This window comes from Lactuca sativa, chromosome 4 (assembly GCF_002870075.4).
Source record: "Lactuca sativa cultivar Salinas chromosome 4, Lsat_Salinas_v11, whole genome shotgun sequence".
Taxonomy (NCBI): domain Eukaryota; kingdom Viridiplantae; phylum Streptophyta; class Magnoliopsida; order Asterales; family Asteraceae; genus Lactuca; species Lactuca sativa.
The window spans coordinates 391474241-391499771 of NC_056626.2; the positions used below are offsets into that span (position 1 = coordinate 391474241).

The window sequence follows — 25531 nt, forward strand, 5'->3', positions numbered from 1 at the left end:
ACAAAAATTGAATTTTTTCTAATTTTTAACCCACCACCCCACACTCTAGGCATTGCTTGCCCTCAAGCAATCATTTAGAACAAATTTTCAGAAGAAGATGAATGAAAAAGATCCTAAGAAATTATAAAAAAAAAAGTAAAGGAAAAATAAATGCAAACTCTAAACTCGGGTTGCCTCCCGGAAGCGCTTCTTTTTAAGGACTCATTAGTTGGACTCCTCCCATTCTATGTGGCTGCAATTCCTTCGAGCAACATCAACTCTTCCATGCCTTCATTCCTTGGGACTCCTTCTTCATACTTTTTGACTCTATGTCTATTGACCTTGAAAGGGGTACCATCTTTTGACAATAGATCTATAGCACCACGTGGAAACACCTTCTTCACTAAAAAAGGACCATCCCATCTTGACTTGAGTTTGCCCGAGAAGAGTTTTAGCCTTGAATTAAAGAGCAACACCTTTTGCCCTTCATGAAATTCTTTATTTTCCTTGATCCTCTTGTCATGCCAATTCTTAGTTTTCTCTTTATAGATCAAAGAACTAGTGTATGCATCATTTCTAAGTTCCTCAAGAGCATTCATTTGCATTAACCGGTTGTTCTTGAGCTCCTCCATGTTGAAGTTGCACATCTTTAAAGCCTAAAAAGCTTTATGCTCTATCTCCACCGGTAAATGCAATTGCTTTCCATAAACTAACCTATATGGTGTAGTACCAATAGGGGTTTTGAAAGCTGTACGTAAGGCCCAAAGTGCATCCTCTAGCTTATCCGACCATTCTTTTCGATTGCTCCCCACCGATTTCTCCAAGATTCTCCTTAAAGCTCGATTTGTCACTTCGGTTTGTCCACTAGTTTCTGGATGGTAGGATGTAGAGAATTTATGGGTTATCCCATATTTCCTTAACACCTTTTCTAGTTGATCATTGGCAAAATGAGTGCCTCGGTCACTTATGAGAGCTTTCGGGACCCCAAATCTTGAAAATAACTTCTTTAAAAACCGCACAACCACCCGACCGTCATTAGTTGGCAAAGCTTGTGCCTCCACCCACTTGGATACATAATCCACCGCCACCAATATGTATTTGTTGCCTTTGGACATGGGAAATGGTCCCATGAAATCGATCCTCCACACATCAAATACTTCGCACACTTGGATACTATGTTGTGGCATTTCATTTCGAGATGAAATGTTTCCCGCTCTTTGACATGCATCACATTCTTTGACAAATAGGGTTGCATCTTTAAAAATCGTGGGCCAGTAAAACCCAATGTCAAAGATCTTCTTAGCAGTGTAATGTGCTCCATGATTTCCACCCGTGGGCCCGCTATGACAATGCTCCAATATTTTCCGGCTTTCATTCCCGAACACGCATCTTCGTATGATTCCATCCGTGCAGCTTCGGAAAAGATATGGTTCATCCCAAAAGTAATACTTTATCTCGGAAAAGAATTTCTTCTTTTGTTGACTTGTGAGATCTTTTGGGATGTAATTGCTAGCTAAGTAATTAGCCATATTTGCAAACCATGGTTCTTCTCCTACGATCACCATAATGTACTCGTCCGGAAAATCATCTCCAATTCTATCTTCTTGCAATCGCGGGTTTTCAAGCCTTGAAAAGTGGTCAGGTACTACATTCTCCATTCCTTTTTTGTCACGTATCTCTATGTCAAACTCTTGCAGAAGTAGAACCCATCGTATCAATCTTGGCTTGGCATCCTGTTTGGCAAACAAATACTTGATAGCAAGGTGGTCAGTAAAAATAGTTGTTTTAGATAAAACTAAATAAGGTCGGAATTTATCAAAAGCGTACACCACAGATAATAATTCCTTTTCTATGGTGGTGTAATTTTCTTGGGCTGGATTTAAAGTCTTGCTAGCATACTATATGGGTCGAAAGTGCTTATCAACCCTTTAACCAAGGACAGCTCCTAATGCAAAATCACTAGCATCACACATTATTTCAAATGGCAAATTCCAATTTGGTGCAACAATGATCGAGGCATTAGTCAATTTTTCCTTTAAAAATTCAAATGCCTCTAAACACTCTTTAGTAAAATTAAATGGTGCATCTTTTAGGAGTAATTGTGTTAGAGGTCTCGTTATTTTAGAAAAATCTTTTATAAAACGTCGGTAAAAAACCCGAGTGTGCTAGAAAACTTCTAATGCCCTTCACATTAGTTGGCGGGGGTAATTTGGCAATGGTGTCAATCTTTGCCCGATCCACTTCAATCCCCATTTTGGAAACCTTGTGGCCTAAAACTATACCCTCCTTGACCATAAAGTGGCATTTCTCCCAGTTGAGGACCAAGTCGGTTTTTTCACACCTGGTAAGCATTAAGTCAAGATTTCTGAGACAACCATGGAAGGAAGATCTAAAAACAGAAAAATCGTCCATAAAAACTTCCATGAATTTTTCCACCATATCGTGGAATATGGCTGTCATACACCTTTGAAATGTTGCGGGTGCATTGCATAGCCCAAAGGGTATGCGTCGATAAGCAAAAGTCCCACTTGGGCAAGTAAATGTGGTCTTTTCTTGGTCCATTGGGTCTATGGGTATTTGGAAATAACCCAAAAATCCGTCTAGGAAGCAATAATAACTATGGCCCGATAATCTTTCTAACGTTTGATCAATAAAAGGTAAAGGGAAATGGTCTTTACGACTGGCATCGTTTAGCTTTTGATAATCGATGCACACTCTCCAACCGGTTACCGTTCGTGTCGGAATAAGCTCATTCTTCTCGTTGGTTATGACCATCATCCCTCCTTTCTTGGGCACCACTTGGACCGGACTCACCCATGGACTGTCGGAAATGGAATATATAATCCCTGCATCTAAAAGCTTGACCACTTCTTTCTTGACCACCTCTTGCATATTTGGGTTTAGTCTTCTTTGGTGCTGCACAACCGGCTTTGCTCCTTCTTCCAGGTTAATCTTGTGAGAACAATAAGAGGGGCGTATCCCCTTGATGTCAGTGATGCTCCATGCTATGGCCCGCTTTCGCTTCTTCAAAACTTGCACTAGTTCTTCTTTTTCAGATTTGGAAACGTCAGAGGCTATAATGACTGGCTTTTGATGGCCATCTTCAAGGAAGGCATACTTCAAATGTTCTGGTAACTTTTTGAGCTTGGTTTTTGGGTTCTGTTTGTCGTACTCGTCGAGTGCAGGTAAGGGACTCGGCGAGTTGGTAGCTGAATTTACGAATTTTGTCTTTTCTTTGATTGGACTCGGCGAGTAGTTCGGCCCTACTCGGCGAGTTGAAGTGTCAGATTGCTTCACTAATTCTTCAAACTCAGTTTCTTCCAACAGCCTCTCGATTTCCATTAAGTCTTTTTCTGCATCAAATTCTTCATCAAAAATTGTGAACTTGATGGAATCTTCACTTATGCATTCCTCCAATAATTCATCAAGCATGTCAATTGAGAATGACGTGTATTCACTGTTCCATGCATACTTCATAGCTTGATCAACCCCAAACGTGACTGAATCTTCTCCTACCTGCAAAGTGAGCTTCGAGTCCCACATGTCTACTATAGCACTTGCCGTGTTGAGGAAGGGTCTTCCAAGGATGATTGGGACTTGAGGATCCGCCTCCATGTCTAGAATTATGAAATCAGCGGGAAATACAAACTTGTCCACTTTGACTAATAAGTCTTCACATATTCCTCTTGGGAAAGTGACTGTCTTGTTTGCTAAATGAATTGCCATATGAATTGGTCTTGGTTCCAGGAGATCCAGCTTCTTGAAGAATGAATAAGGCATTAAATTCACACTTTCTCCTGAATCAGCCAAGGCATGAGTGGTAGCCAAATTGCCAAATTGGCAAGGTAAAGTCAAGCTTCCCGGGTCACCCTTCTTCTTTGGTAGTTTTTTAAGCATGGCAGCTGAGCAATTCTCATTAAGTACCACCTTCTTCACTTCCTCCATCTTCCTTCTATATGTAAGAAGGTCCTTAAGGAATTTTGCATATTTCGGCATTTGTGCAACAGCTTCAATAAAGGGTATGTTGATTTGAAGAGCTTTAATGTGATCTAGAAACTTCTGGTACTCTTCTTCCTATTTTTCTCTATTAGCTTGGGCTGGATATGGCATTGGAGGCTGAAAGGGTTTTTCAGGAATCTGATTTTTTGGAATTGGCAGTGGACTCGCCGAGTCCATATTTTGGACTCGGCGAGTAGGCTCTACAGATTGAGGATTTTCACTTTTGTCTTGAGTTTCTTCATCTTCCTTCTGTATTTCTTTAGGTGCTTCATTCTGAATAGGGGCCAGAGGAGTGATTATCTTCCTACTTCTTGTTGTGACTATGCTTATGTGTGCGCCTCGTGGGTTATTTTCGGTTTTACTAGGAAGTTCGCCTGGTGATCTTTGGTTGATTTGTTGAGCAAGTTGCCCTAGCTGCGTTTCTATGTTGTGGATAGATGCTTGCTTGTTTCTAAGCACGGTCCTTGTTTCTTGAATTGCAGCATCATGATCATTATGTCTCTTTTCTGAAGCAGCTACAAATTTGGTAAGAATTTCTTCCAAACTTGGTTTTCTTTCTTGTGCTGGCTCCTCCTTTTGGTAAAAACCTCTTCCTTTCTGCCTGAACTTCTCCTCCTTAGCCTTCTTGTACTCTTCATAAGGGAGCCACTCTTTCTTTGGTTTTCACCAGTCTTCATCATATTGGTCTCCACTTGAGTAACAAACTTGCACCTTCTTGTTGCCATTTTCATCCAAGTCGCAGTCTCTAGTAAGATGAGGCCCATTGCAGTTTTCACAACCCACCTGAATAGCATGGATTGTTTGATCCATTTTATCCATCCTCCTATCCATGGTTTTTAGCATAGCCATGACCGTGGACAAGTCTTCAGTAGCTGCATATGCGGCTCCCCTAGTAGCATCATTTCTTGGGTTGTGGTATTCTCTAGAGTGCTTAGAGAATTCTTCAATCAATTCCTTGATCACCGGGGGTGGCTTCTTTGTGAGCAGGCATTGCGAGTTAAGTAACTGCCTGGTTGTGACATTGACTCCATCATAGAAGATGGAGACTTCTTGCTGGCTATTAAGATCATGGTGTGGCAATTTCTTAGCAAACTCTTGTACCTCTCCCAAGCTTCATATAGCGACTCTCCAGCTTGTTGTTCAAAGTTAGCAATGGCCTTCTTCAACTTTGCTATCTTGGAAGGTGGGCAAAAGTGATCAATGAATTCTTCTTTCATCTTGGCCCATGTGGTGACTGATCCGGGGGGAAGTGACTTGAGCCAGTCTTTTGCAGCACCCTTGAATGTTACTGGAAGCATGCGAAGTAGCTGAGTTTCACGAGGCACATTTGGAACATTAAAGTAATCAGCTACATTATTGACTTCATCCAAATTCTTGTAGGCATCTTCGTGGTCTTTTCCATAGAAAGGAATTTCTTTAAGTAAAGCTAGGATATGACCCTTGAGCTCAAAAGTAGCAGTCGCGGGAATTACGCGCTGCACAAGTCTCAAGCCAGTGTCGTCGTGCATCCTCTTATTCCATTACCCCATGGGGATTTCATCAATGTTATCCATGGTAAGAGCTAACTCGTCGCCGGAATCGGAGTCATGCCCGTATGTAGGTTCTTCTTCCTCCTCGGTGTCGCACTCGGTGTCTTCCTTGATCGGGTCTTCACTTGCTAAAGATGCGCTGGATGCACCTGCTTTGCTGCTCTTTTTCTTCCCAAAAACAGTCTTCAAATTAGACAAAGGTGACTTCTTAGGTGTATGCGAGCTCTCCACGTCCTTTCCTTTGTTCCTTTTCAATGCAGATTCGGGATCTTCAAACGGGGGTACCAGCGGAGTGTTTGATCCTCTAGTCATGAAAGTCCTGAAATAGAACAAGATAAAAACGTAAAAAGAACAAAAAAATGCAACTAAAAAAACGAAAATTAACTGCGAAATACTGCTATACTCGCCAAGTAGGTGCGAATGCACTCGGCGAGTAGCAATGAAATTTAGAAAGAAAAAAGTAAACTTAATAATAAACTAAAACGGATGCTAAAACCTAATTACTAACTATTAAACTGCAATAAATTAACTTCGTGCCAGTAAACTCACACAAAGGATCGAAAAAAATAGGACTTAGATTAACTATTTAGAACCATTCCCCGGCAACGGCGCCAAAAACTTGATGTGTGTCAAATGAGCTAGTTTTAATCCTACTTTTGGTTAATAAATTAAGCACACAAAGGCAGTGAACCTGTCTTTTAGTGGTATAATTGGATAAGTAGGGTATCGAACTCAGGGAACGGAAATTAATCTAATAACTAATTTTAACTAAGCAAGTAATAAAAGTAAAAGGGTTCTTCTCTAGTTTTACAAGATTAGAAACTTAAACACAGCACTTAAGCACTAAACTAACTAAACAATTAAAACAAGTGACAAATTCACCAAATTTAATAAAGGGTTTATGTTTAGGTTCAACCAATTCACTCCTATGGTTATTTAAATAATAGATCAATTATTATTGGTTACCAACTATAGTGATTAGGTTCATGTTCATTATTCCTAACCCTTAGACAATTAATCAATTCAAGCAGTGGCCAATTGTTTAAACTAATTAATTCCCTAGTTCAATTGTTTGGATTAAATAAGATTTGTAATTGGTTAATCAAGTTGGTGTTTCAATTAACCTCTTGTTTGTTGGTTTCTCAAACAAGCTCACACATTAATTTACCCATTCTCTAATTAATCCTAGTTTCATATTCATTATTCCTAGGCATATGATAAAGTGTTCACATAACATATGAGGTTAATGATTAAGAGATGTTCATGCAGCTTAATTACCTTCCAATTAACAGAAAATAGTTGTCATTAATGCATAAGGTTCTTTAACAAACTTAATTTAAGAAAATCACCAAATAGTAATCAATCAAAAAAATATAATTAAACCATAAGAGTAACTTGGTCTTCCCCAACAGAAACAAAATGAATTTAGTTCATAGTCATAGCAAAAACAAACTCAAAAACAAATTCAACTAAGCTAAACATGCTTAATTCCTAAGGTTAAGTGGAATGATTAACCTAGATTGCCTTGATTCTTCAAAGGATTGAAGGTTAGGGTTTCTCAGCTCTCCCAAGAGTTCTTCAATCGCAGGTGCAGCTCCTAAAACGCCAGAAGTCCCTTCCCTTCGGATAATGGTTTGGTATTTATAATTATCACAAAACAGGGTGTACTCGGCGAGTAGAAGACCCAACTCGCCGAGTATATGCACAAAATCCGTCTTATACCAGGAGCCTTGACTTATCTTCTGGAATATTCGTTGGTACTCACTGAGTAAGCTCGTAGACTCACCGAGTAGGAGTGTGTCATTCCTTCATTCTTCAACCTTTGGTCTCTAATTGCTTCTCCTTGTTCCCTTTTACTTCCAAGCATGCCTTTTGGAATGAAAATGAATAAAAAATGTATGCTAAATATATGACTATTTATATAAATATCACTCTTTTAATCACCAAATTAATTCCTAACTAATTTATGACCAATACTAATTAAATAAATATAATTTCTCTTTCAATATATTATTCTTATAATATATTAATAAACCATAATATTCTCTCTTTCTCCTTAAATTACCTTGTCAAGTTGCTTTGGAGAAGGCAACCCAAAAGGACCATGCACAACCGGGTTAAGTACATACCAAATATAGTTACGGGCTTAGACACTATTCCAACACGCCACCTGTCACCGACTACAATCACTGCCCCACATGTCACCCCCACCACCCTTCACCATCACCACCACCTACCAACTACCACCACCAAACATCACTATACACCACCATCACTCATCACCACCACCTATGATTATGTGTATATAATCACATGTGATTATTTGTATTTAATCACATATAATTTATATGGACAATATTCTTTTTTTGTCCATATAAATCATGTGATTAGATACATATAATCACATGCGATTAGATATATTTAATCACATATGTCATTAGTACGTTCTCGATTCAATAATTATTTTTTGTCAATTTTAAACATATGTGATTAGATACATATAATCACATATGATTTATATGAATAATATTCATTTTTGAGTTTTCGTTTCAATAATTTTTCTCATATATTTAATCACATGTGATTATAAGTATTTAATTACATATTATTAATGTAGACATAAATTTCTTTTAATGTTCTTGATTCGATAGTTGCTCTCATGTATATAATTACATGTGATTATATATATTTCATCACATATGATTTATTGAATCAAGAACATGAAAACAAATCTTTTTCACATAAATGGTATGTGATTAAATACACAAGACCAACTATTAAATTAAAAATGAAAAAACGAATATTTTCCACATAAATCATATGAGATTAAATACATATAATCACATGTGATTATATGTACCTAATCACATATGATTTACGTGGACAAGATTCATTATTTCTTTCTCAATTCAATATTTGTACCCATGTACTTAATCACATGTGATTATATGTATCAAATCACATATGATTTATATTGATAATATTTATTTTTTTATTTTTGATTCAATATTTTTTCTTATATATTTAATCATATGTGATTGTATGTATTAATCACATATGATTAATGTGGAAAATGAAAAACTAATGAATCAAAAACGCAAAAATGAATATTGTCTATAGAAAGCGTATGTGGCTAAATGTACAAGAACAACTATTAAATAAGAATGTGAAAATGAGTATTATCCCTATAAATCATATCTGATTAGATACATATAATCTCATGAAATTAAACACATGATAACATCATCTGAAGCGAGAACGCAAAAATGAATACTTTCCACATAAATTCTATGTGATTAGATACATATAATCACATGTGATTATATGCATTTAATCACATATGATATATGTAGACAATATTTATCTTTGTGTTCTCAATTCAATAGTTGTTCTCGTGTATATAATCATATGTGATTATATATATATATATATATATATATATATATATATATATATAATCATATATGATTTATATAGACATCGTTATTTTTTGTCCATATAAATCATATGTGATTAGATACATATAATCACATTTGATTATATGTATTTAATCACATATGATTACAGTGGACAAAGAACAGTTATTGAATCGAGAATGTGACAATGAATTTTATCCACATAAATCATATATGATTGAATACATGTAGTCACATGTGATTATATGTATATAATCACGTATGATTTGAGGTGGACAAGATTCATTTTTGTCTTCTCGATTCAATAGTTGTACTCATGTACTTAATCATATATGATTATATATATAATCACATGTGATAAAATACATGAGAACAACTACTGAATCGACAACTCAAAAATGAATTATGTCCACATAAATCGTATGTGATTATTTTCATATAATCACATGTGATTATATGTATTTAATCACATATGCAAAATTTGGATAAAAATTTGTTTTCGTGTTCTTGGTTCAATATTTGTTATCGTGTATATAATTACATGTGATTGTATGTATCTAGTCATATATCATTTAAATAGAAAAGATTCATTTTTTCAAAACATATGTGATTAGAAACATATAATCACGTCTAATTAAGTGTATTTAATCACATATGATTAAAGTGGAAAAAACATTTATTGAATCGATAACGCTAAAATGAATCTTAGACACATAAATCATATGTGAGTAGATACACATAATCACATGTTATTATATGTATCTAATCATATATGATATATGTGGACAATATTCATTTTCATGTTCTTGATTCAATAGGTGTTCTCATGTATTTAATCACATGTGATTATACATATCTAATCACATATGATTTATGTAAATAAGATTCAAATTCGCGTTCTCATTTCAATTGTTTTTATCATGTATTTAATCATTTGTTATTTTATGTATTTAATCACATACGATTAATATAGACAAAGAAAAACTATTGAATCAAAAACACAAAAAAATGAATCTTGTGCATATAATGATATGTGATTAGATCATATAATCACATGTGATTTAATACATGAGAACAATTAACGAATCGAGAACACATACATGAATCTTGTCTGCTTGTGTCACTTGAAAACAAACTACATTCTGCCGTTCCTTGTTCACTTTACCGGATTAGGGTATCCGTGAACAATAACATAAAGTAATGCCTACATAATAGGAGAGTTAGTGTAACTCACCTCCTTGAATTTGAAAATTAGCTAGAATGAGCAAGATGGATCCTTTCCTTTTCGAGAACGCACACAACAATTATAACATTATTTAGCTTGTGCTTTGTTGTATTAATCTTATAAAACTTATGTATATATTTCCTTATTTTCTCTTTGATTGTAGTGCTCTGTCTGGGATATGTTTTCTTACCATTCAACCCATTATTAAATTTTGATAAAATTATGTTAGTAAAGTTCCCCTTTTTATATTTTCAGAAATATAAAGATCTCGTTCTAATGATTTTTGGCTTATTTTATATTAAATTTACAAGTTAGTAACTTTTAGTTGTCACTTTCTGGACCACTCAACACTCTTGGAATAAACTATACCAATCTACTAAGAATTACATCAGTCCCTTTATATGTGGGAAACTATACATATCTAACTATATGATTTGGAATTTTAGCATTTGAAATAATGATGAATCTATTATGATTTTTTGAAAACAATGTATCAAATTTTTGACAGTAGGGACCAGTCTGAGAAGATTTCCAATTTTACCCCTCAAAAAGTTGGAATTTTGAATTGTGATTCAGAGTTCGAAGAAACTAGACACATTAAGATTTCTAGAAAACTAGGTCTCATGATTTTTAGGTGTTCTTATTGAATTGCACGAATATTTGAAGTTGGAGGGTAGATTTGGGAAAACTGATCATAATCGCTTTTAAATCACTTTTGGTGTTCTATTAAGGACTGAATGGTTAAGCCTTAAGTTTATCACTTTTTGTGACAACCCGAAATTTCCATTTATTTTAACGTCGTAATTAAGCATGTCAAAAATTAGCCTAATTTATCCCAAAATATTTTTCACCGGATTTAAACCCGTTGGAATATTTTAAATAATATTCGTCAAGCAAACCAAAAATAAAGAGGTAAAATTTAAAATTTGTCGTGTTTAACGGAAGTCGCGAAAAACCCCGTTTGCGGTTGGTGTTGGGTGGACCCCTACCTAGGCTGTAAACTCAACCCTATATAAAGGTTGAGTGGGTTTCATTCCAACCTTTTCACACCTTAGGAGCCTTCTCTCTCTACTTTCTCTCTCTACAAATTTGGTTTTGGTCAAAAATCGCCCCTTCGAGCTTCAAAACGGTAAGTTAGCCTTCCTAGCTTGTTGTTTAGCTTATCACACTTGCAAATTCGTGTTTAAATCACCCAAAACCATCAAAATCATGAGTTTACGGCCCAAGAACACTCTTGGACCGCAAACACTCATAAATGGGGTTTTGAAGCCCCAAAACCCTTCCAAACCACTTCTAATGCTTAACAATGACTTAGGGGCTTGCACGAATGGAGTTAGAACACCAAAATCTTAACATATGGGGAGTAAACATGAGTTTACGGCCCAAGAACATTCTTGGACCGTAAACACACCTTTAAGGACCATAAACACCTTTTTGGATGTTAAATTACCCCTTAAACACCTCCAAAAGCTTCCATGAGTGCCTAGAACCTTGTATTCCTTCATGTGACGCACCAAAACATGCCCAAATGAGAAACACTTGAGTTTACAGTTTGGGAAGGTCTCCTAAAACCGTAAACACCTTTCCAAGGTGTTTAAGTGCCTTTAACACCTTCCTATGCTCATATAAGTGACTAGAACCTTGCCTACATAGCCTAGAACCACCAAAGCACAAAAGAAATGAACAAACATGAGTTTACAACCGTAAACTCATGTGTTTATGGCCGTAAACTCCCAAGGGATTGGTCCAAGGACCATAAACTCCATAAAGTGTCCATTTTGATCCCTAATCACTTCCATAGCCCTTGAATCAACTCTAGAACCCTTATTTGTCAAGCCTGAAGCCTTAAAGCACACAAATGCACCATTCCCATGAGTTTACGACCGTAAACTCATGGGGGATATGGTTCCAAAACCGTAAACACCCTTATACACTACTATTTGAGGAGTAAACTCCAATGTGAGTCCATACACAGCTTATATGCAACCCTTGGTACTCCTAGCACTTGTAGCAAAGTGTTTTTATGTAGTAGGACATCTTTACTTGCTTAATTAGTTATTAAATGACTAATTGTATACTTAAATTTATCATTACGTGTTAAATAGGATTCGCGTGTGTGTTCAAGTCCTCACTTGACACTTAGCATCCTATACCGTCCATTCATTCGAATCGTCCACGACAGGTGAGTTCATACCCCTGAATTAACATTTTAAATGATTTTAACTGCTTTTATAGGGGGGAATACAAGTTGAACTGTACAGTTACTAGATAAATCACATGTGATTAATAACTGTATAGCAAAATAGATTTTGCATGTTAGACTGTTTATCTAGATTAAAGATTTCCAAATCAGGTTTTCGAATCTTGTTAAAGTATGAATATCCCTTTTTAGATCATTCAAGGTTATCCAAAGTTTGTTTACTTAAGACACATCCAGTCATGATTTCTTATCAAAGGTTTTCTTCACTTAAGCCGTTTTATACAAATCATTTTTCAAAAGTTGTTTATGAAAGGTTTTTTCAAAGGATTTCCAAAGGTTTTCAAAGCTTGTTTTACAAAACGACATCAAGTCGTAAATTCTTATTTTTAAAGGTTTTCCAAAGGCTCTACCAAAGTTTTCTTCTATGCTTCTATTTCGTTAAATGCATGTCTATATTTGTATAGTTATATAAATAATGTTTAAAGGACTTAGGAAGGCTAGTTCGCCCTATTTCCTTTTCCTCATTGGGATGTGGTCTGGTGGGTATCGGTTATCCGTCCGAAGGTCGTTTAAACATTAATTATATATCATGTATACATGTATGGACATAAAACCTCTCTCTCTCTCTCTCTCAGCCAATTCATCGCCTTGAGTAGTACAGGCATCCTTCTATTATTCATGTTTTCTGGAACCCTAGTAACTATTATAGGAATAGTTAGGAGACTCTATCTCTATCTCTATCTCTATCTCTATCTCTATCTCTATCTCTATCTCTATCTCTCTCTATCTCTCTCTTTCTCTTTTACTTTAGAATGTGACACACTATTTCCCTCTACGACGCTTCATTGCGCCAACGCCGTGTAACCAGAGTCTCCGGGAAGGAGAGCGAACATCATGTGTATAGATCTATACGGGACTGACACTCCCACACCCAGACTACTAGCTACAGTCCGCGCCAGTAAGGCCCATGGGTGACATAATGTCACTACCTTTAATGCCACTACCTCTACGCGTGACCTGGAGGGTCTCGGATGCTCTATCGTCAATCAGCATGGTTACATACGGGTTCACATTCACCCTTTTTGTTTTAGAATTTGCTAGTTGTATCGTTCACTCGATACTGTCTAGAGTTTGTACTTCCTTTTGTTAGACTGAGCCAGGCTTATCATTCATTCGATACTCACCTGGAGTCTACGTTTTCTTTTGTTTTAGTCAGCAGTGTTACTGTTGAGGTATATATATTATTTTCCCCTAGTATTTTCACTTATGATTTTCTTATTACTCTTTTAAAGTCAATTCTGTATTTGGTAATGATAGTAATTTGGGGAAAACTACTCCTTAAAACATAAATCGGTCGGGTATTGGTAGAAGACTGTTTTTATTTAGAAAATATAGGATTTTCTTGAAAGGATGCTAATACACCGTAGATTCTAAACTACTATCTTTCATAAAGTTATTTTGAATAAAAATGCATATTTATACTAATGAAACTAAATACTTATGGACTCACCAGCATTATAAAATGCTGATACTCGCTTTCAAAATAACTTGTATTCTCAGGTCAGCGATAGACAGGTACATCCCGGGAGCTTTGCGAAGTCAGTCTAGAACCGAGCTGCATCTATACTATTCCTTGTATTACTTTGATGTTGCTATAAATTTTAAACTATGTAAAATTATTACTATTAATGCAATGGTTGTTGTACTTTGATTACTATATTGCATATGTTGTGATACTTGACATGACGTCATCCACCCCAGAACGTTTCCGCCGTTCCAGTTTTGGGGTGTGACACTTTTAACATGATTGTTGGTTACTTATTAGGCTATTAAGATGTGCAATTCAATTAAACATAAGGTCCTTAATGCTTGGCGTGATAAGGCTTCAAAGTTAAGGATTTTCACATAAAATGCTACTTTTACACTTATTAGGTTCTTTCAGACAATATGACAAACACCTTGTGTGCATGAAATCCTACAATGATATTCAACTCTCTAATAGACTCCAATCCATCCCCTAAAGCTTACTATTTTCAATAAAAAAAACAATCAACCTTAATAACATCATTTCCATATTAGTCTTGTGCTAAAGTACAAACCGAGTTCATGATTTCATCCATTACAACTTATGTATTTTGATCATCACAATGCTCCAAAACCCTTTGTTAATTTCACATATAAGAAGAAGAAATAGATAATCAATTTTCTTTTTAATTTTTTCTTTTACCTGAATGACTCGACATCCATAAGGATGTGATGAAAGAGAAACAACTTCTCCAAAGAAAGAATAAACTATAAACCTAACACGAACTTGAGGCGTACATTCAATACATTTTTGGATTACATGATTACCATTCTGGTCACGAATACATTTCATAAAGAAACTATAAACTGAACACAATCCTGAGGCACACATTCAATACGGTTCCATCATCAACACAAGCAGTAACTAATAGTGATACTACAAGAAAATACAACTCATTACAATAGTTTAGGTAATTTTATTTATTTTTGTTCATAATATCATTAAATAGTAAATAGTGTCTCATTCATGCATATCAACAAACAGCTGATATACAAAAGAAAAGAATAAGGTGGGGTCGATGGTTGAGGAGCATAGCGAGAGGAGGCGGTGCTTGGCGGAGGGCATGATCGGAGTGGGATGTCGATGGTTATGTGTGTTAAGAAGCAAAGCATAGGGAAAAGTTAAATTACACATAAGTCCATCTATCCATTAAAACTTAAATGACGTGCTTCTTTTTTTATTTAAGAAATGATTGATTAAAATTTGTTCTCATTTGAATATATATATATATATATATATATATATATATATATATATATATATATATATATATATAGAGAGAGAGAGAGAGAGAGAGAGAGAGGAGGGCTCAATTGAGAAAAAAAAAAGGTTGAGAATGGGGGAACCATTCTCATCTAATCATTTAATGAGCTTAAAAAACGCAGGGTGGCAAACTTGTAAATAATCCAAATACATTAATGAGCAGTGGCAAATTTGTAGATAATCAAAAAACATTAAACCGTCAGGGCACTGGAGTAATTTGATATCACGTCAAATCTCGATAGAAAAGCACCATTTCCCTCTTCGATACACCATAACACGAAAACCATTTGAAGAAGAATCGACAAGAAGAAAAACATTTGCAGAAGCATCAAATAACATAAACGAAGAAAAATGTTTTTCGATGAAAACATGAACGAGACCATTTCCTCACTCTTGACAATGAAAGGTAACCATCTGTGTTTTTTCTCGAGTTTTTAACGATTTCGAATCATTTCTAAAATTATCACTTGATTACTTGAAATTTCTCGTAATGTTTGAAAATTATTAGTTGATTCAAAAGTAAAAACATTGTTTTCACACTGTTCATTCTTCAAAAAAGGTCGTTTACTTCAATTTTACTTGAAATTTATGATACTCGTTCATTCTCGTAACCCTCCTTCGTTATTACTTTATTTACTTGAAATTTTTGTAAGAATCATCCATTATTATTTGATATATAAAATTTTTTACATCATCTCTTCATTTTTCATCTTTATTCAAAACTATTCTGTCAAAATACAAAGGTTACTTCACATTTCGCTTATGTTTTCCTAATATTAACTACTTACCCTTACAGAAACAACACCAACAGTGAAGAATACATATAAACGAAAACCAAGAACAAATAAAAAAAGGTAAATAAATTATGTTTTGTTTACCTCTGAACACAAGCTAAACTAATATTCATTCGTGAATATGTATGTTATATTCACATATGAATAGAAGATAGCTTGCTGCCATATATACATTATTCAAATGTGAATACAACAATAATGACTTTTATATATGTTCTATTCACATATGAATATAACAAAACATATTCATATGTGAATAAAAAAAATATGAATACATATGTTTTATTCAAATATTCATTCTTGAATATCAAACTCATTTACCTTCTACTTACTATTGAATGAAGGTAAGAACACTAACATTTTCGATAAAGATTCACCAACAATCAGAGAAACAAGATCAATGCAAAAGAGGAAAAATGTGAAAGGTACAAAATTCCTATCATATTTAATATATTCATATATGAATAAAATTGTATATATTATTTATTCATATATGAATAAAATTGTATATATGAATAAAATTGTATATATTTTTGTAATAAATAAATAAACGAGCATATATCATATTCATATATCATTAACTTATTTAAATATTATATGTTTTCATTTACCAGATAAAAAAGAAACAAAAGTACCAAAGAAAATAAAGCATCAAAGCAGAAAAAGTCCATCAAAAAGGAAAACTCCTGAAAAACAACAACTACAAGATTCAGATTCAGATTTTGAAAGTAGTCATCCATCGAAGAAGGCAAAAAAAAAAAGTCACCAATCAAAAAAGACAAAAAAAACCCAATGGTAAAAGAATTTTACTCAATGAAAAACAGATGTTCACCAGAGGCATTACTATCTATAATCCTTGGGATGGGCAAAGAACAAAAAGAATCTGTAAGATCTATGGGTTTTGGAGCTCTGTTAAAAATGAAAATCACAGATATACCACTGAAGCTGGGATTTTATGTTCTTCAAAAATTTGATTCTGAGAGAATTGTGATAGATATTAAAGGAAAAGAACTGAAAGTAACAGCAGAGTCTGTTCATGACATGTTGGGCATACCAATTGGTGGAACCAAACTTACACAACTGGATCAATGGCCTAAGGATGATACAAGTTATGATGAATGGAAGCAACAATTTAAAAAAGATTCAATCATCCGACTGAGTGCAATCAAAAATGTTATTATTTCTACCACACAAGCTGATTTCAATTTCAAATTGAACTTCTTAGTTCTTTTTGTCAACACGTTTTGTGAGTCAACATCAATGGGAAGGTGCAACCTGTTTCCCTTGAGTTATATTTCAAGAAGAACAGATATCAGCAACATAGACTGGTGCAGCTATGTTTTGGACTGTCTTGTCAGAACAAAAAACTCATACATACCATACTCAGATACCAGCTTCTTTGTTGGACCTTCAGCTTTCTTGGTGGTAAGTTATTTTAATGTTTATACTCAATTTTTAATAATATTGATTATTCATAAACTAATAGCAAATATTCATATATGAATAAGAAAATATATTTGTTAACAAATAATGATTTACATTACTTATTAATATATGAATAAGTCATTACTTATTCGTATATGAATAGGTAAAAAATAATATTACTTCTTCATATATGAATACCAATTAGTTATCATTCATGTGCAGTTGTTCTATGCTGATAACATCCACTCAGAAGCTTTGACAGTAACACGTAAACGTCCAACAATTTGTTATTGGAGTTCAGAGAAGATTAGATATCGAGAGGCATTTGAACAAGAAAAAGGTAAATTTGGACTTGGAGAAATAAATGAAGAATTTGTTGATGAAGAAGATGAAGGAGATACAGATCTCGAAGACAATGATTATGATAAAGATAAAGATCATTATGTTGAGGTAATTAGTTTGAACATGTTAATAATATATGATTACATTAAATTATTATATTAAATTCTAATCATATACTTCTTTTTTTACATAGGCATATGAATCAAAAATATCAAAAATGATTAATAGTTTTGAGAGGATGAAGGAAAAGCTGAATTCAAAGCTTAATGATGCGATAACAAAGTTCCCTGAAAAGGAAAGTTTTAGAATTTTCAAAGAAAATATGACAAATATGATTGTTGAAGAAAAAACTGAAAGCACAGCACTTTTTAATTTTCCAATTGATGAAACTGGAGTTGAAGGAATTAATTTGACACCAATAATGGGTCAAAAAACAAATGATCAAACAAAAAATGAAGATAAAGAGGGAAATGGTGAAGAAGACAGTGATAAGGGTGCAAGTCAACCAGAAGTAGATTATTTGCTTGATTCAAATGAAGCAAATAATGAAGAAATAAAGAATGATGCAGATAAGAATCAAAAAGAAGGTGAAATTGGAGTAAAAGAGAAAGATGGAAAGAGGAATGAAAATGAGAATGATGAAGAGGAAAAAGATGATCATGCTGAGGAAACAAAGAATCATGAGGAGACTATTCAACAAACTGAAAATGAAAATTTGTTGGATAAAGTTGTTGACAACATTGTGGACAATGTCCTTGGAATTGGAATTTCAAGTTTAAATAGTCAAGAAGATGAAATCTGGAATCACCCTGAAATGAGAACTATTTTCGATAATACTGATATAGGTAAATTTTGTCTTACTTTTATTTTAAAAAAATATATAAAAATATTAATACATAATAACAATTTTGTTTGTTAAATTTTGACCAGGGTCACCAATGAGTACAGGTAAAACTAATACTCTTGCAGAAAAGGAAAAATCAGAAGGTGTACATGAACAAGGAACAAAAGTTGAAAAAACAAAGGGAGATGATACATGTAAATGAATGACTTAAAATATATTACAATATTTATATTCATTTTTTTAATAACATTGTTTATTCATAAGTGAATAATATACTATATAAATGAATAAAAAATAAAAAATATTCATATATGATGTATATGTTTCAGGAAAGGAAAACTCTAAAGATAGAAATAAATGAGGAACAGAAGCTTAGAACACGAAAGATGGAGGTGAAGAAAAACATACAACTGAGAAAGGAAATGCAGAAGATAAAGGTAAATAGTTGAATCACTAATAAATTAATATAATAAGTTTTATTATTCACAAATAAATAACGCAATATAAAAAAATTAATATTTTTTATTCATAAATAATGATATGTATTACTTATTCATAAATGAATACATTAATTATTCACATATGAATTACTTAATCACAGTTCTTTATCTTTCAGGAAAGAAAAAGTCAGAAAATGAAAACAAGAAAGGAGAAAAAGCTGACAAGACAAAAGGAAATAAAGGAGGTAACAATCTAGATAAACATTTCAAAATATAAACTCAAATATTATAATTAACTTACAACTATTTATATGATAAATCTCCTGGCATGCAGATACTCATCAAAGCTTTAGTCTAGGTCTCAGTCAAGATTCGGATCAAACTTCAAGTAAAAAATCTAATGAATCTTTACCAAAAAAAGCACTTACAAAGAAACAAATCAAAGACGACCATTAGAAGGTTGTTATCAGATTAGCAAAGAAAAATGCTCTTAATCCAAATCCAATCTCTATATCAATTCCTACTGAAGTAGGACCATCAAAGCATGATCTGGATCAACCAAGAGAGAAGAAGCTTGCTGATGCTTTCAAATCACCTTTCAAATGCAGAATAACAGACACAAAACCCAAACTAACACATCAGGAGAGTATTGTCTGTGAATGATTGTTTAACTTACAAGGCAATACATTGTAAGTAACTTTATTTTATATACATTCATATATGATTATTATATAGATAATAACCCATGACATTTTGATTATATATTTGCAGAGATGTGGTTGTCCAGACAAAATATGGTCAAATAACAGAAAGAGCAATTATGGAAAGTCTATATGCAAACACAGAGATTTTTGGAGAAGTTTTAGACACTTGGTCTGATTTACTTAACCACCAAGAACTAGAAAAGGATTATGAAAATTCACCATACAGACTCTTCTTGAAAGTTGGAGTTTGTATAAGTTTATGTTCTAAACTTAATTCCTTCCTTATTCATAAATGAATACACTAATATGATGTATTCATTTATGAATATTATATTTTTTTACAACTGAAATTCACATATGATTATACAAATATGATGTATTCTTTAACATAATTATATATATTCAACTGAAATTCATATATGATTATATTGGTTACAGACTGCTTATCTAACTTCAACATTGTCTGATGAAAGAAAGTATGAAAAATTCAAGGAGAACTTTCATGAGAGTACCAATGGGTACAATAAATATTGAACATAAAAGATATTGACATGGTATGTTAATTAAAGTTGTTTTTTTATATATATTTTATCAACAAAATACTTACCATTATATACATAAAAACAGGTATTCTTTCCAGTTGTTAGAAGTGCTCACATTTTTGTGATTGTCTTCAACTTAAAGAAACCGTCAATTGAAATTCTAGACAATAGTCCAGTTAAGGGGGATTATGAAGGAAAATACGGAGTAATATTGAAACCTTTGGTATGTACCCAATTCACAACAACATAAAATAACCAATTTATTACATATCTAACTTTTATTTTATTTAATGATCAGAAAAATTTCTTCGTGAGATACTTTAAAGAAATAAACCATCCAAGAGCAAATGCAATCTCAAAAGAAAGTATCAAACCCCAACGACTTGAAATGTCATGGAGAACATTTAAAAACAAAGTTGATTGTGGGGTCTTTGCAATGAGACATATGGAGACCTATATGGGACAACCACTCTGAAAGTGGAAACTAGGTCTTCATAAAGAAAGTGCAGTTCAGCAAACTACTTTAGAGAAGCTCAGGAAAAGATATGTACACATAATGCTAACTTCTGAAATTAATGTTGAAGGCTAAGGTGTTGGATCTTGCTGAAAAATATCAAAAAGTTGAATTCAAAGTGCGTACTGATCATGCATACAATGCTATGCAAACAATTCAAAAAAGGTTAAAAGAATATTGATGATTGCTTGTGAAGATGAAAGAATGTTGAAGTGTGATGCTATAGAATAGTTTGTGTTGAAGATGAATGGATTTGAAGTACATGTAAGATGATTCTGCGAAACAAGTTTTAAATGGTTTGTTAAATGTTGTTGAACATCGTTTTAATATTTTTTAAAATGCTTATGAACAACTTTTATTATCTTGTGTTGAATGACAATGTAATAGAAACAACTTCACTTATTTCTGTCAGTTTTTTATATTTAAATATTTTCAAAGTTTATTTATGTTTATTCATAAATGAATACGAATATGATATATTCATTTATGATTAAATTAGGAGTAATATGTCATCATAACAAAGTTCATATATGAATATAACAAATTTCATATATGAATATAACTAACTTATTAGTAGAAACAAGTTTGCATATTTATGTCATTTTTTATATTCAAATATTTTCAAACTTTATTTTTATTTATGCATAAATGAATACGAATATGATATATTCATTTATGAATAAGTTCAAATTAAAATGTTAGTATAACAAAGTTCAGATATTAACATAAAAAAATTCAGATATAAATATACTTATTTATTAGTATAACAAATTTCACATATTTGTATTCATTTATGAATAATTTACAATATCAATATAACTTATTTTATAGTAATTTAAAAACAAATATCAACATATCAATTTACCATATCAATATAAATGTGTATTATTCATACATGAATATTATTGTTTATTGTTTTTATCTGCATATATTCATAATGAATTAAACCAAAAAACATAAAAATAAAAAAAATAAAAAATAAAAATAAAAATAAAATAAAAACACTAAAAAATCCCTAACTGTCTTTTGTTGATTTAGCAACTCCAACTCTTTCTGGACAAGTACGTAAATTGTGTGGAACTCGTTATCCACATCCTAAACACATTCTATGTTCTTTTTTAGAATTTTCATATGCTACTTCACCTGTACATGGAATTCTTTTCTTGATTCCAGAACCTTTATTGCTTTGAACTTTAGGAACATGAATATTAATCTCTTCTGGAATAGGAATAGTAACACCCAAAAGCTTGCATACAACTTCACCATCTGTCTTGCTTTTCAATCCAGGAGAAATATAATCACTTTCAAATTCCTTCAACAACATTTGTTGCTTCTCAGCAAACAAATCCAATCTCTTTTTGTCATCTCTTACAATATCTAAACATGATTCAAAACTATAATATGAATCATTGACTAACTTTACATTCTCACAATCACCTGAATCGGATCGAACAGAACTAAAACAATAATTTCTTGATATCACATCCTTTCTCCATCTCTTCAAAATGTACCTTTCAGGAATTTCTTTAACACCACATCTCATCATTATTGTATAAGCATGTCTGCATAAAACACCCCTACGCTTAAAATGCTCACAATTGCAATTTATTTCTTTTTCTTCAGCTTTTATTTCAACCTGATACAAAAAAAAAATTACACATTTACATTCATATAAGAATACTCATATCAACCCTCATATATTCATATATTCATATATGAATATTCTCATATTCATATATGAATATTATTACATTTTTCATAAAAAAAAAACTAGTAAAATTACCTTAAATTCATTTTTAAAATCACTTTTACTGTTGTTGTGTTGCACAATGTAAACTTCCCGACCATCTTCAATACCAACATATGAGTATGTACAGAAAAAAAAACATGCTTTATATATTTCTTTTTGCACCTCAAAAAATAATGTACTTGTATAAACCTTTGATGCTTGTAGTTCTATTTCTCGAGGTGTTTGCATTTTATATGATGCTTTCTTTGATGCCTTATCAAGATCTCGTTGAGTATTCCTTTGCTTTTGAATGACAGTGTCGTAATTCATCATGAAACACAAAAGTAAGTTCCCACTTTCTGAGTATGTATTAAAGAATGAATTCATACTCTCTGACCTCGATGTAGTCTTCATCAAACCACACATTGGAATATCACTAAAATATCCAGGTATCCATGAATCACGAATTGTAAACATGTCTTTAAACCATCTTGTGTCTTCAAGATTGAATTCCTTCATAAGTAAACCCCACTTCACCTCAAAAACATCAGGTTTCATATTAGTGTCCCAAACAAGCTTTGAAAACCTTTTTCTAAAGTCTGTGTTATTAAATAAATCATCTGATATCTGTATTTAAACAAAAATATTCATAAATGAATAAATAATAATAAGTAAAATAACAATCAATATTCATAAACGAATATACTAATAAGTAATATATTTGAAATATATTAAAATAATACCTTTTTTTCAAGTTTTTCATTATATGTCACATACATAATCGGTGCTTTGAATTACGAAACACATTCTCAACAGCTTGTTTTATTGCAGCATCTTGATCGGTTAAAACAAGTGTTGGTTCTTTCCCATGAGTTTTAAGAAATGATTTAAGCAACCAAGAGTAAGACTCAATGCTTTCATTGCTTAGCAACCCAGATCCAACAGTAACCGATTTTTTATGATAGTCAATAGCAGTAAACGGAACAAAAACCATTCGATACCTAACACACAAAAAAAATGTTCATTAAAGTCAATTTTTGATGTATTAATAATTGAATATAAAAATATTCATATATGAATAAGCTATAAACAAAAATAGATAAAATAACTTACTTGTTTGTTCGGAAAGTCACATCAAATGAGATAACATCACCAAATTCAGCATAATATGCCTTCTCCATTTCATCAGCCCAAAACATACAGTCCAAAACATCATCTTGACAATTAAACTCAAATGAGTAATTTGGATAATGAGCTCGACGGTCATTCATTGTGTTTACTATCATCTGGGCATCTTTATAACCAATAACCCTGTTGATATCTCTCCTTAAATTTTTATAGTCAACTACTTTTGGCTTTACAAACTCATACCCTCCTCTCAAACTTGCCCTCAACTTATGAGCCATAGTTGGACCTATTTTGATGTGGAAGCACGCACAATAAACTCTTTTTCTGAATACGACATTTGTCTCGCTTTTTTTAAATCGCTTCTCTTCTCAAGTGGATGGTTGTGAAGTTCATCAAACTGAAAAACTTTATAATCTGGAGTTCCATACACAGATTCAAATATAATCTTTGCTTGACAACCAATAGCTCTTGAATTTGAATTTTGTTTCCTCCTAACACCACTTGTACCTAATGTGTCACAAGATTTCTTTTTCTGTTTACCACCACGATTACATATAACATGTTTCTTCTTTATAATCTTGTTATCAAACCTTGACTGTGTGCTCACTATAACATCAAAACTACCAATTTCAGCATACTCAGAATACATTTTGATAGCCAACTTTAATGATTTGAAGATTAAACCCTTAAATGGAATTAGTTGAACAGGTACATCTGGCTTATAGACATGTTCTCCAATTATATCATCATAATATTGTGCATCATGTACTGAACTTGAAGATTCACCACCTAAAATAATAATGCATAAATAAAACAATAACATATATGAATACATCAAACTCATATAAATAAAACAAAAATTATTCATATATTAATAAAAACATTCATATATGAATACATAAAATTCATGAGGATTCAAAATATATAAAATAAAACATAACTTATTCATATATGAATAAAACGAAAAAAAATAAAAAATTCGAAATTACAATTATCACACGATTATTCATATATGAATAAGACAACAATTTATTCATATTAACATATTCATATGTAAATAAATGATAATCAACAAAATTAAAAACAACAAAATAATTCAATAACTGATATCTTCAAAAAATGAGTTCTCAACATCTTCTTCTTCACTCTCACTCATAGAAGAATACAAATCACCATCAATAACACTAGAATTCGACATAATACACCAAATGATCTATATAAATAAACAAAAACAATCTTAATATCGAATATAATAAATATATCTCACAAAAAAAAAGTCGTAAAGATGAAAACTTGGTTAATTACGAATATATCTCACCTCAACGTACAAAATATCTGAAAGAAACTCAAATCATATGTGATCAAATGATGTAATTAAGCAATCTCTATCGATACAAAACGTAAAAACTACAACGATATATCCGATTAAAAATTAAATCAGCTCAGATTCGAAATAAATATCTCAAACTACTTAACAAAAATCCGATGAAATAACGCCAATAAATATTCCAAACTTGATAATCTTGATAATGAACTCCGATTAAACAGCATCAAAACGAAGATAATAAGCGTAATTCCAAACAAATTATAAAAAGCAATAATGTTGTTAATGAACTCCGATCTATCCGATTCAAACGATATACATACATTATCAAATCGGCGGAAACTGAATACAAATTAGAAAACTGAAACATAAATGCGAAACTTCACGATTAATGGAATGAATACGTATAATTGCTAACGAGTTATATAAAGAAAATAATCTTGATAATGAATTCCTCATATCCAATTCAAACGAGATAAAGATATCATCAAATTGGAAACTGATAACAACGAACAGGTAAGTTCTATGTAAAAAAAGTTGCTAATTTAC

At 32.5% G+C, this 25531-nt stretch overlaps 2 protein-coding genes and 1 non-coding gene across 3 annotated transcripts; 1 reads left to right on the forward strand and 2 right to left on the reverse strand.

Annotated features, from left to right (window-relative positions):
- Window positions 1-224: 224 nt before the first annotated feature.
- LOC111919235 (uncharacterized) lies at window positions 225-626 on the reverse strand. Its single transcript, XM_023914847.1, has one exon. It carries the CDS (start codon window positions 624-626, stop codon window positions 225-227), a length of 402 nt encoding a protein of 133 aa, XP_023770615.1.
- A 4415-nt stretch (window positions 627-5041) lies between these two features.
- Window positions 5042-5147, forward strand: LOC111919236 (small nucleolar RNA R71). The gene has a single exon (XR_002859436.1). It is a non-coding gene; the product is annotated as a small nucleolar RNA R71 (small nucleolar RNA).
- Window positions 5148-21885: 16738 nt separating this feature from the next.
- On the reverse strand, window positions 21886-23936 carry LOC111919234 (protein FAR-RED IMPAIRED RESPONSE 1-like). Its single transcript, XM_023914846.2, has 5 exons — window positions 23644-23936; window positions 23336-23531; window positions 22741-23157; window positions 22614-22649; window positions 21886-22437 (listed from the first exon to the last, which is right to left on the reverse strand). The coding sequence occupies exons 1-5, from the start codon at window positions 23934-23936 to the stop codon at window positions 21886-21888; spliced, it is 1494 nt and encodes a 497-aa protein (XP_023770614.2).
- Between the last annotated feature and the right edge of the window lie 1595 nt (window positions 23937-25531).